This window comes from Ictalurus punctatus, chromosome 2 (genome assembly GCF_001660625.3).
Source record: "Ictalurus punctatus breed USDA103 chromosome 2, Coco_2.0, whole genome shotgun sequence".
NCBI classification, from domain to species: domain Eukaryota; kingdom Metazoa; phylum Chordata; class Actinopteri; order Siluriformes; family Ictaluridae; genus Ictalurus; species Ictalurus punctatus.
The window spans coordinates 15,493,711-15,507,146 of NC_030417.2; the positions used below are offsets into that span (position 1 = coordinate 15,493,711).

The 13,436-nt window shown below is 39.2% G+C and overlaps 1 protein-coding gene across 2 annotated transcripts in view; it reads right to left on the bottom strand.

Annotated features, from left to right (window-relative positions):
* Positions 1-13,436, bottom strand: part of LOC108273900 (putative methyltransferase NSUN7) — a 65,597-nt gene that overhangs the window by 17,514 nt on the left and 34,647 nt on the right. Inside the window, exons 4-8 of one of the 2 annotated variants that reach the window (XM_017483578.3) lie at positions 12,056-12,195; positions 6,084-6,236; positions 2,851-3,034; positions 1,843-1,999; positions 1,440-1,583 (exon numbers count right to left, since the gene is read on the bottom strand). In XM_017483578.3, coding sequence (XP_017339067.1) covers positions 1,440-1,583; positions 1,843-1,999; positions 2,851-3,034; positions 6,084-6,236; positions 12,056-12,195 — 778 coding nt within the window. Of the gene's footprint in view, positions 1-1,439; positions 1,584-1,737; positions 2,000-2,850; positions 3,035-6,083; positions 6,237-12,055; positions 12,196-13,436 lie in introns of both variants that reach the window. The other variant, XM_017483568.3, reaches the window with a different exon arrangement.

Consider the following 13,436-nt stretch of genomic DNA (forward strand, 5'->3'; position numbering starts at 1 on the left):
ATACTAAATACAAATCCATGCTCAATATGTATCGCAAATGTTTATCCTATATATATTTATAAGGGGGAAAAACAGACTAACAGGCCATAGTTTAAATAAACGTACGACTTTAACGTTTTGTTGAGCTAACTACCTAAATATAGTTTGTGGATGCTTGTCATGTAATGGTTGAGACAGGCAAACAAATCCAAAACATGAATCAAAAGCATGGTCAAAATCAAGCAATGAGTCAGGCGATCTACAAACGGGCATAAACGAGGCAAAACAGAATCAAAGAACTGGGACGAGAACGAGATCAAAACTATGGCACAGAAACAAAGAACAACGGCTTGGTATTTGAGAAACACTCAAGTAATACTTCACGTCTGAATAAAGACACACGACAGGTTTAAATAATGAACATAATCGGGGTGAAATAAAACAAAACAGCTGAGAACAATGACGACACATAGGGGAAAAAAACAATGACAATACAGGGGCGGATACAGGAAAGAAATCATAAATACACGTGTAAACAGTTAAACAAAGTTAATGTCACTTACAAACCTGGAAGTGCGCCGTCGCGCTTAGAGTTTGCTTCGGGTTTCAGAGCGCTCTGCGTGCTCCAGTGCTTTACGCAAGGGGAAATCGTGACAATGCTCTGCATATACGGTTTAAAAATGTGTGTAATCTTTGATAAAGTGAAGTTTTCTGTAAGGAGATATTTATTTTACATTTTGGGAAGAAATCTCTAGCGCCAGTTCTTTGTAACAGTCAGTGGTAAAGCTGTAACTTTAAGTTTTCAGAAATCAGAAAGTCGGAATACTTTGTGGTTTTTCTGGAACATGCAATTTTTTCGTCTTATTATTTTCAAGAGAAAGAAAAAGAGAGGCTTGTGCAGTAACGACTGTTTATAGCTGCTCACACAAGTGCTAACAGGAATTAATTTCTTTCATGTACATTCCACAACATGGAACAACATGGTTATTCATCTATAACATAGTTATAGATATAACTATAAAGGGATAGAAACTATGACGTGTTGTTCTTTAATAAATAAAAATGCTTGGCTGGTTGCTGTAGTATATGAGGAAGAAAAACACTTGCTGGGACATGCTGGTATAGAAAATTAATCAACCATGGGCCATAACAGTAGCTCCACCACCTCACCACGGGTGTTCAAATGATGTACCTTAGTACTTTCAATACCCACAATGCCTTGTGCTGTGGCTTTGAAAGTGATCAATGTGTGTGAGGAAATCCTCAGGAGTTAGTGTAGAATTCTAGGATTTTGCTTTAGAGACATTGCATCAGTGTTTGATAGGTGATGGAAAAAAAACGAATCCTGTTGGTGCACTTTGGGACTTGACTGTACATGTACACTGCGTGTGCATGCATGAATATGTGTGTGTGTGTGTGTGTGTGTGTGTGTGTGTGTGTGTGTGTGTGTGTGTGTGTACCTCCATTCTCCCGCAGAAGGTAGTCTACAGGGTTTGAGACTGCAGAGAGCGAACACTGCGGAGTCAGCAGGATGAGCTGAACCTTCTGCAGACATGTGTCATACACATCCAGAGTGTGGAGAGCCTCGGGTAGCAGCTTCACGTCTGAATCACACACACACACACACACACACACACACAAACATATAAATTATATGTACCATTTCAATATGTCTGTAACTTAACATGTATTCATATCTGAAACACACACACACACACACACACACACACACACACACACACATGCACACACACTCACTGCTGCAGCCCATGCTGCCAAGGACCTCCTGCATTTCATCTCTCTGAGCACTCGAGCACTCCCCCACACACACAAACACCCGCATGCTGCTGCGAGCCTGTTTACTGGAGTGAGAAAAAGTGTGAAGATGAGTATGTGCAGCAGCGACGATGGCAGCTGTATGAGCCACGGTGGCTGCGGAGAACGATCCAGCCATAAGTACGTCTCCATCTGGAACCAGCAAGGGGCGCAATGCCCATGGACCAACGCAGCACGCCTTATCCTACAAATGCACCAAAAAGCATAAATGATGAGTCAATGACAAAACAACAGGACGAAAAAAACCCAGCACAACATTACAAATAATAGCTATTAATAGGTAGCTAAGTTAGCTACCTTTTTAGCCACCATTCATGTTTCACCTAATGCTACCTAGTTAGCTACTATTGATGTTTAACCTAAATAGGTAGCTAGTTAGTGATGCAACTTTTTTGTGCTTTTTTTGTTGCAGAAAACTGCTTGAATTGTTGAAATTGCAATTGCCTGACATTGTTTTGCATGGACTTTCGCAGTGATGTTTGTTGGTAAATGAGACCTTTTACCTGTACTCATGTTTGATGCACATGAATAGAAGAGAGCTTTGACTGAATGCGTGTTGTGATAACGTCATATGATGACACTTGGCCCAAATCTGCGGGAAATCTGTTGTCATTCTGAAAAATTGCAAGTTCCTCTGAATTTTGTGGAGTTCGTTTGATTTTGCATTCATTTCTCCTCTCGCAAATTCCTGAAGGGACTGATAGACTATGTAGCTATTTATGTTTAGCTAAAAACGCCAATACGTAGTGCTATGAGCTAGCTAGCTATTTATGTTAGCTAAGACTCGTTTACTATTTGCCCATCATCTCTCCTAACTTCCAAAAATTTCAACATTCGTTAATGAATTTGTGATTGAGGGGTGAGGGAAGGAAGTGCATGCCTCAGAGTGCTGAAGTGATCATGAATACTTGTTTTTGGGTACTAGTACGTGTAAATGGGCATGGCCATTATCGACACCTGATATATCCCTAGTGCACAGAGAGAGATCAGTGCATTGCTCAAGGTCATATGCTTATAGTGTAAAGGTCTATGTACCTGTATTACCAGTCTACGATCTTTCAGCAGATTCGTTTTGTGTAGTTCTCTTTTCGCACACGTGGGAAACACCAGCAGGTCGAGGCAGTGTAGGTCCTCACAGAATGTCTGTCCTTCCAACTGTGTGATGGATTTCACATGGGAGAAACCTGCAGCCTTCAACACCTCACACACGTCCTGCATACTGCATAGAGAAAAGGGTTTTGTAGGAAGTTTTCATAAGAATGTGGGCACCTAAATACATGATGACATAGCGAGTGTATGGAGCGTTCTCTTTGGCAGTGTGTGTTTGATGATGTATAGCACAGGGATAATAACTCCCACTGTCACCTCTGAGAAATTATTTTCTTCGTAGTTTAATAGTCATTTTCATATTTCTAGCCCTCTTCGAACTTTACGTTTTATGGAATTTTGTAGTGGATTTTTCTGGTGGAAATGTTTAGTTCGATTTCACTTACGCAGACATTTACACACAACTTCATTAAAAGATTGATAAATGAGGCCTATTGTATTTTGAACAATTTTTCCAGAACAAGCTTTTAATCAGTGTGACACCGAATGAGTAAATATGCAAATGTAACATGTTTCCCTTTATTCTTCTGGAAGCCTCCAGAGAACTGAACTTGCTGCATCAAGAACAATAGCATGCACACAGAAAAATGGCATACTGTTTCCTTTCTTTACTTTGCATGTGTTGTAATGAATACTCTTAAGACACCTGCAACATACATAGTATCTGCATGCACAATTTTATGAGAACATGAAAAGTAACCACTTCATTTGGATTGTTAAACAAGGGCCTAGATTGGGAAGGTGTGTCACATGTGACTACAAATTTTTTGTTCAATCACCAATTTGACATGTGATTCATAAAAAGAAAAACATTAATTACAAAGCAGGAATTTTAAAATGGAGAGAGAAATCTGTGTGTGTGTGCAGGGCCGTAACTACCAACCACCAAAGACACCCTAATCAGATATGGCCAAATTGTCCCCGCAATAGAGGGTATGCATTGACATCACTTTCCCGCTGGAACACGCCCCCTCGGCCAAACTGAGTGGCAAAACATCCAGCAAAATGCCTGGTTTTAATAAGGGAAGCTGCGAAAACACTAGTATAACTAACGATTATCAGTTTAAATTAAAGTCAGTTGGACTCAACAGTGACTCTTACACTTTTCCCAAGAACCTGTTGTCCATGGACATTGGCATGTGGCCAGAAATCGGTTTTCCCGGCATGTATATGTACCTGAAACCTGAAGGCATACAAAAGCCTCGACGTTTGGTCCTACTTCAAGGTGGGATTTGTTGGAAAAATTAAAGTGACAAGAACACCAGTAAACATTCTGGTTGTATGTACAAATATTTTCAATTTTATTCTGTAATTTTATCTGGTAACCCGTAACCTAGCTAGTCCTAGTTTGTAGCTAACACTGCTTCCACTTATCGTTATATATTTGTGAAGCTAAAACACAGTCAGAGAATGAATGAGCTGCTATTATTCATCAATGGAAATAGGCGGTGTTTAAAATGAAATACGTAGCAAATTATTCATCATTGTACAACCTGAATACCACATGCCAAAATAACTTACACTGCTCCACTTAGTAAAAAAGGACTGAATGGTTTTTTGGCACTCCGTTAAAAGATAGCTCCGAATTCTTGTTGAATCTGTTAGCACAACAGCTTTTTCCCATTTTAGATGCCTTTTTTCTGTGTTTTCACTGAATTCATGCTGTACACTAATGCTCCCACTCAGTCTTTTTGCCCCTCAATGGGTGTGACCGCAGCGAATTCCGGCTACCCTGACGTCACGTGCATTCCTTCAATATTTGATTTTTTTTTATGCTGCTCTGCTGCACTCAACTGTGTGCTGCGATGTATGCTTTTCTGGACAACAAAACCAAAATGTTCTAAGTTAAAGGTATAGTTCACTTAAAAATGAAAATTATGTTATTATTTACTTCGCTTAGTGTCATTCCAAACCCAAATACCGTTACTTTTCATAACATTATTTCCCTTCTCTCTTTTCCACTCTATTATAGCTCTATTCAACAAAATGGAAGAAGATACTGATCATGAGCTTTAAAGGTGCACCATAAAAACTATACACTAAGTGGCCATATGACAGCTTTGTGTCATATGGACTGCTTTTCTGTATAGCTGTGTAAACATTTTTCAGAATTCTCCATTTGTGTTTCACTGAAAACAGCATATAGATTTGGAACAACTTGAGGGTGAGTAGATAATTTTGTGTAAGTAATTTTGTCTGGCTAGCTGAGACAGTCATGTCGTTTTACAGAGACATTATGAGAATAATGAAAAGACAATCAAATGATATTCATTTTTTCTTTGGGACAACAGAAAAAAAGGGTAAGCTGAGGGGAACAGGAAAAAGGTTAGTAGTATATATACGCAGTGGAAGTTTTATAATTCATATTTGGCCTGCTCTAAAGTTTGGAACATATTATTCCATATAAGCTGTATCTGTGCATAATAAGATGAAAGGTCTGCCTAGGGGTAGAAAGTGGGTAAATCTGAAAGATAATAAACCATCTAATCGAACTTGTTTTTGTATTGTAATACACACTGACCTCACTGTAGTTATTTTGCTCCTAAATATAAAGGTCTTGCATTGTATACATAAATAGTGTATATATAAATATTTGGGACTTTATTACACAGAGAACTAAAAATGACCATTACATTTGTAACCCCACCGCCACCAAATGGTTTGGTCCCCCCAATGTTCAGGATGTGGTTACCGGCCGTGTGCGTGTGTGTGTGTGTGTGTGTTGTCCACAAGCTCTGATTGCATCTGTCTGTGGTTCAGTACGATTTATCTGCCCTTGGTCAGCGTGCCTGAGGGCTTGCATGAGCTACGACCCCTAGACACACACACACACACACACACACACACACACACACACACATACATCTGTATGAAATAAGATGCGTCAGTGGGGAATGGAGGTTAAACATAGGAGAACAGCCTTAATGGAATCCCAGCAGCAAAACAGGACAATAAACTATTTCACACACACACACACACACACACACACACACACACACACACACACACACACACACACACACACACAACATTCCACATCCTCCAGTTAACCTTAAGGCAGCATGTCATAAAGGACTTTGCAATGTTATTTATTTCAAACTGTGACTCAGGTCAGATTCTCTCTCTCCCTCTTGTGTGTGTGTGTGTGTGTGTGTGTGTACCTGGTGCGCAGTGTATTAATCCAGGCGTACATGGGCAGGTTGGATCCTCTCTCCTGCCTCTGTCTGATGCTCTCTGGCAGCATGCAGTCAATGCTCAGCAGGTCGTGTTTGATTCTGCAGCGTGCTAAAGATGCCGCCAATTTTGTCTTAAACCTGAAACACAATAAAAACAAACTTTAAAAGCGAGAGACATGAATAGGTCATTCTGTCTCAAATCATTCATTAGGTAAGGAAGAAAACTCTTGGGGTATGATGTTATAGGAAAATAATCAGTGACAGGGTGGTGTATCTCAGACATGAAGCAAAGTTACTGTCATCACTGCAAAGTTTCTGTCACAACCCCAAAGTGACCGTCGTAACTAGAGATTGACTGATATTATTTTTTTTATAACCAATACAGATTATTTGCATGTTTATGTGCCCCATAACTGATATGCATAGCCGATATTTATATATTGTTTTACTTCTGCTTTTTGACACAATGATCACTGAACTGAACAAACTGTTTCATTTATAACAATTTTCTCCTTGCATACAAAAAAAACAAAAACTCTTATTCATACACCAATAAATAGAGGGGTCTGAAAGAGTGCAAAAATAAAAAATGAAGTGCACTGTTACTAAAGTGTCTTTTTTATAAATAAAAGCTTTGATGAGGTAAGCAGAATATGTGACTTTGTGTTTGTCACTATTTCTTAGTGCCAAGATGCTTAAATTACATACCAAGTATTTATGTAACATGTTAAATAAAGTTCATTAATTAAAGCAAAGCAAGTATACTTTACTTGTGCACACCGATGTTGACTCGTCTCTCCTCGGATACAGTGCAACAATGGTGGTCCATGCAAAGTTATTGTCAAGTTACTGTCATCACTGCAAAATTATTGTCATCACCACAAATTTACTGTCATCACCACAACATTACTGTCATCACCCCAAAGCAACTGTCCTCACCACAAAGTTACTGTCATCACCACAAAGATTCTGTCATCAACACAAAGGTAATGTCATCACCCCTAAAGTTACTGTAATCACCCCAAAGTTACTGTCATCAAAGCAAAGTTTCTGCCATCACCGTAATGTTACTGCAATCACTGTAAAGTTACTGTAATCACCACAAAATTACTATGAACACCACAATGTTTCTATCATCACCGCAAAGTTTCTGTTATCACCACAAAGTTATTGTCATCACCATAAATTTATTGTTATCACCGTAAAGTTACGGTCATCACCGTAAAGTTACTGTCATCACCGCTAAGTTACTGTAATCACCGCAAAGTTACTGTAATCACCACAAATTTACTGTAATCACCACAGTTACTGTAATCACCACAAATTTACTGTAATCACCACAAATTTACTGTAATCACCACAAAGTTACTGTCATCACCGTAAATTTACTGTCATCACCACAAAGTTACTGTAATCACCACAAATTTACTGTAATCACCACAAAGTTACTGTCATCACCGTAAATTTACTGTCATCACCACAAAGTTACTGTCATCACCACAAAGTTAGTCATCACCCCAAAGTTTCTGTCATCAACACAAAGTTACTGTCATCAACGCAAAGTTTCTGTCATCACCGCATTGTTTCTGTCATGAATGCAAAGATACTGTAATGACCGCAAAGTTACTGTCATCACCCCAAAGTTTCTGTCATGAACGCAAAGTTTCTGTCGTCAACGCAGTTACTGTCATCACCGTAAAGTTACTGTCATCACCGCAAATTTAGTGTCATCGCCACTAAGTTACTGTCATCACCGTAAACTTACTGTCATCACCGTAAAGTTACTGTCATCAACGCAAAGTTTCTGTCATCACCGCATAGTTTCTGTAATGAACGCAAAGATACTGTAATCACCATAAAATTACTGTCATCAACGCAAAGTTTCTGTCATCACTGTAAAGTTACTGTCATCAACGCAAAGTTTCTGTCATAACCGCATATTTTCTGTCATCAATGCAAAGTTTCTGTCATCACCACAAAGTTACTGTCATCACCGTAAAGTTACTGTCATCACAGTAAGGTTACTGTCATCAATGCAAAGTTACTGTAATCACCACATAATTACTATCAACACCACAATGTTTCTGTCCTCACGGCTAAGATTCTGTCATCACAGCAAATTTATTGTCATCACCGCAAAGTTACAGACATCAACGCAAAGTTACGGTAATAATCGCAAAGCTACTGTCATCACCACAAAGTTACTGTCATCACCACAAAGTTACTGTCATCACCACAAAGCTACTGTCATCACCACAAAGTTACAAACATCAACACAAAGTTACTGTCATCAATGCAAACTTTCTGTCATCACCATAAAGTTACTGTCATCACAGTAAAGTTACTGTAATCACCACAAAATTACTATCAACACCACAATGTCATCACGGCTAAGATTCTGTCATCACCACAAAGTTACTGTCATCACCCCTAAGTTACTGTAATCACGGCAAAGTTACTGTCATCACCATTAACTTACTGTCATCAACACAAAGTTACTGTAATCACCGCAAAGTTACTGTCATCACCCCAAAGTTTCTGTCATCAATGCAAAGTTACTGTCATGACCCCTAAGTTACTGTAATCACCGCAAAGTTACAGTCATCACCGCAAAGTTACTGTCATCAACGCAAAGTTTCTGTCATCAACGCAATGTTACTGTCATCACCGTAAAGTTACTGTCATCACAGCAAATTTAGTGTCATCACCACTAAGTTACTGTCATCACCGTAAACTTACTGTCATCACCGTAAACTTACTGTCATCACCGTAAAGTTACTGTCATCAACGAAAAGTTTCTGTCATCACTGCATAGTTTCTGTCATCACCACAAAGATACTCTCATCACCACAAAGTTACTGTCATCACCAAAGTTACTGTCATCACCCCAAAGATCCTCTCATCACCACAAAGTTACTGTCATCACCAATGTTACTGTCATCACCCCTAAGTTACTGTAATCACCGCAAATTTAGTGTCATCACTGCAACATTTCTGTCATCATCGCAAAGTGACAGACATCAATGCAAAGTTTCTGTCATCACCGCAAACTCAGTCATCACCGCAAAGTTACTATCAACACCTCAAAGTTACTGTCATCACTGCAAAATTTCTGTCATCACCACAAAGTTTCTGTAATCACTGCGAAGTTACTGTCATCACCGTAGTCACTGACATCACAGCAAAGTTACTGTCATCACCAAAAATTTTCTGTAATCACTGCCAAATTATTGTCATTACCACAAAGTTACAGTCATCACCGCAAAGTTACTGTCATCGTCACAAACTTACTGTCATCACCGTAAAGTTACTGTAATCACAGCAAAGTTACTGCCATCAACGCAAAGTTTCTGTCATCAACGCAAACTTACTGTCATCACCCCAAAGTTACTGTCATCACCCTGAAGTTACTGTAATCAACACAAAGTCATTGTCATCATCACAAAATTACTATAAACACCACAATATTTCTGTCATCACCGCAAAGTTTCTGTCATCACCACAAAGTTACTGTCATCACCGCAAAGTTACTGCAATCATCGCAAATTTTCTGTCATCAACGCAAAGTTTCTGTCATCACCACAAATTTACTGACATCACCACAGACTTACTGTCCTTACCGTAAAGTTACTGTCATCAACGCAAAGTTTCTGTCATCAATGCAATGTTACTGTAATCACCGCAAAGTTCCTGTAATCATCACAAAATTACTATCAACACCACAATGTTTCTGTCATCACCGCAAAGTTTCTGTCATCACCGCAAAGTTACTGTCATCACCCCAAAGTTACTGTCATCACGCCTAAGTTACTGTAATCAATGCAAAGTTACTGTAATGACCACAAAGTTACTGTCTTCACTGCAAAGTTACTGTCATCACCACAAAGTTACTGTCATCACCACAAAGTTTCTGTCATCAACGCAAAGTTACTGTCATCACTGGAAACTTTGTCATCACTGCAAAGATTCTGTCATCACCGCAAAGTTACTGTCATCACTCCTAAGTTACTATAATCACTGCAAAGTAACTGTCATCACCACAAAATTACTATCAACACCACAATGCTTCTGTCATCACCCCAAAGTTACTGTAATCAACCATAAGTTACTGTAATCACCACAAAGTTTCTGTCATCAACGCAAAATTTCTGTCATCAACGCAAAGTTACTGTAATCACCGCAAAGTTACTGTCATCACCACAAAGTTACAGTCATCACCGCAAAGTTATTGTCATCACCTCAAAGTTACTGTCATCACTGCAAAAATTTCTGTCATCACCGCAAAGTTTCTGTCATCAACACAAAGTTTCTGTAATCACTGCAAAGTTACTGTCATCATCGTAGTTACTGACATCACCACAAAATTACTGTAAACACCATAAAGTTTCTGTCATAACCACAAATTTTCTGTAACCACTGCCAAATTATTGTCATCACCACAGTCACTGTCATCACAGCAAAATTTCTGTCATCACAGCTAAGGTAATGTAATTGCCCCAAAGTTACTGTCATCACCGCAAAATTACAATCAACATCATGAAGTTACAGTCATCACCTCAACGTTACTGTCATCACCGTAAAGTAACTATAAACAACACAAAGATTCTGTCATCAACGCAAAGTTTCTGTCACCAACCTAAAGTTACTGTCATCATCCCAAAGTTATTGTTATCACTGTAAAATTACTATCAACATCATGAAGTTACAGTCATCACCTCAACGTTACTGTCATCACCGTAAAGTAACTATAAACAACACAAAGATTCTGTCATCAACGCAAAGTTACTGTCACCACCCCAAAGTAACGGCCATCATCGCAAAGCTATGGTCATCGTCGCAAAGTTACTGTCATCACTGCAGAATTTCTGTCATCACCGCGAAGTTACTGTAATCACCACAAAGTTATTGTTATCACCACAAAATTACTATTAACACCACAAAGTTACTGTCATCACCCCAAAGTTACTGTCATCACCCCAAAGTTTCTGTCATCACAGCAAAGTTTCTGTCATCACCACACAATTATTATCACCGAAAAGTTACTGACATCACTGTAAACTTTGTCATCACTGCAAAGTTTCTGTCATCACCACAAAGTTACTGTCATCACCGTAAAGTTACTGTAATCACTGCAAAGTTACTGTCATCACCCCTAAGTTAATGTAATCACCGCAAAGTTACTGTAATCACCACAAAATTACTATCAACACCACAATGTTTCTGTCATCACCGTAAAGTTACTGTCATCAATGCAAAGTTTCTGTCATCACTGCAAAATTACTGTAAACACCACAAAGTTACAGTCATCACTGCAAAGTTACTGTCATCACTGCAAAATTTCTGTCATCACTGCAAAAATTTCTGTTATCACCGCAAAGTTTCCGTCATCACCACAAATTTTCTGTCATTACCACAAATTTTCTGTCATCACTGCAAAGTTACTGTCATCACCGTAAAGTTAATGTCATCACCGCAAATTTTCTGTCATCACGTAAAGTTACTGTCATCACCACAATGTTATGGTCAGCACCGCAATGTTACTATCAACACCACAAAGTTACTGTCATCACCACAGAATTTCTGTCATCACTGCAAAGTTACTATCATCATCACAAAATTACTGTCAAAACCGTAAAGTTACTGTCATCACCACATACTGTCATGTTTTGCACTTTGCACATAAATGACAGAGCAGTGTTTTAAAGCTCCACATGTCCTGCTTGAAAAAATCCCAGTGGTTTCCACTACAGATACCATTACAAACCCTCAGCTAACCATTAAAACCATTACTATTATTGGTCCTAACAGTATCCAGTAGGCATAGCATGCCACCAAAACAAGGCAACAGATTACCAGTAGAGGTCCACAGGGACCATTACAGTTTTCATTTTTTCAGCAGGGTGACCATCTTGAACTTTTCACTCATAACTTACATCTGTTATGTTACTTGTCTTTACCTGAGCAGACAGTTTTCCACTTCCCTGACCTGAGCCACCTCCTCCTGCTTGTCCTGATTGGCCGGTCTTTCACGTGGGAGGAACTTACGATCCTGCAAGTCGTACAACATGACAGCCACCAAACTCATCAGATCGTCGGGCTGAAGGGGAGGGAGAGAGAAAGAGAGAGAGAGAGAGAGAGAGAGAGAGAGCACAAACATAGTCTCACATATTTACAGATTGTATAAAATATATTGATGTGCTGTACATCTGATTGGGTAGTATATATCTGATATGAGAAGTTTGAGAGGAGTTTCATGGTTCAGGTTGGTTCCTGGATTATTGTCTGTTTTGCAGAAGCATGTAGGTGATACAAAGTGAACAGAAATCACACCACTGTAGTCCCAAAACACACTGGCTAAAAATTTTATTCAAGAAATCTTTGCACATATTGTTTGTATTCAAATAGAATAACTTCTTAACACATTACTATGCTCAAGTATTTTGAAATTATGACAGAACTAAATATTCTGAAAGAGTTCTCTCTCTCTTCCTCCTCTTCGGTTCTCTTGTTGTCTCATTTCTCCTTTACCAAGGTCGCAGACAGGACCTCTGAGGTTCCACGCCGCATGTCGCCCAGCAACGTTGTTCCCTAATGGTACGTGGCTAAGTGCTAAGCTAACAGACGAAGTCATCCTGCTGAAACTCGTTATACATGCTAGCATACACACACATGCATTGTGCTGTGGTATAAAATGGTATTAATGACCAATTTCAGGTTATTTGATGACAGTCACTGCAATGTAAAAAAAGCTATAATTACAACGGTATGGTTTTATTTGGGATCTAGTTGTAATCTGGTTTGCTTAGTATTTTTTATGTATTTGGGGGTCATATTTTCAGGCCAATGTAAATAAGATTGTTCCCAGGCTACGGTCAGCTTGTGCTCAAAATCTGAGGCTTGAATAAAGCTCGATGTTTGAGCATGTTTGTACGGTATGAAGAGAGCATGGCAGAGCTAAGGAATCAGAAAATGAGACAGACAGACTGAGTGAGAGAGGTTGAGAGAGAAAGAGAGAGAGAGAGTGAGTGAGAGAGAGAGAGAGAGAGACGGAAAGTGAAAATGCGCGTGGTGATTTTATGTTCTCTCCCAGGATGCAGAGTAACAACCCGCCAAGTCGTAACGCATGAAAATTCATCATTCACCATGGCCATATTTAGTCTCTGGAGTGTAGAGGGTGTGGTTAGAATGCTTGAGGCATGGGAGAGGATGCGCATACACACACACACACACACACAGTGTTACAGTCATTTATCACACAGACAGCTGAGACTTCCCTCATCAAATCTGACGGACAGTTCACTCTAGGGGTGTGATGATTAGTGTTGGGCAATATGACAA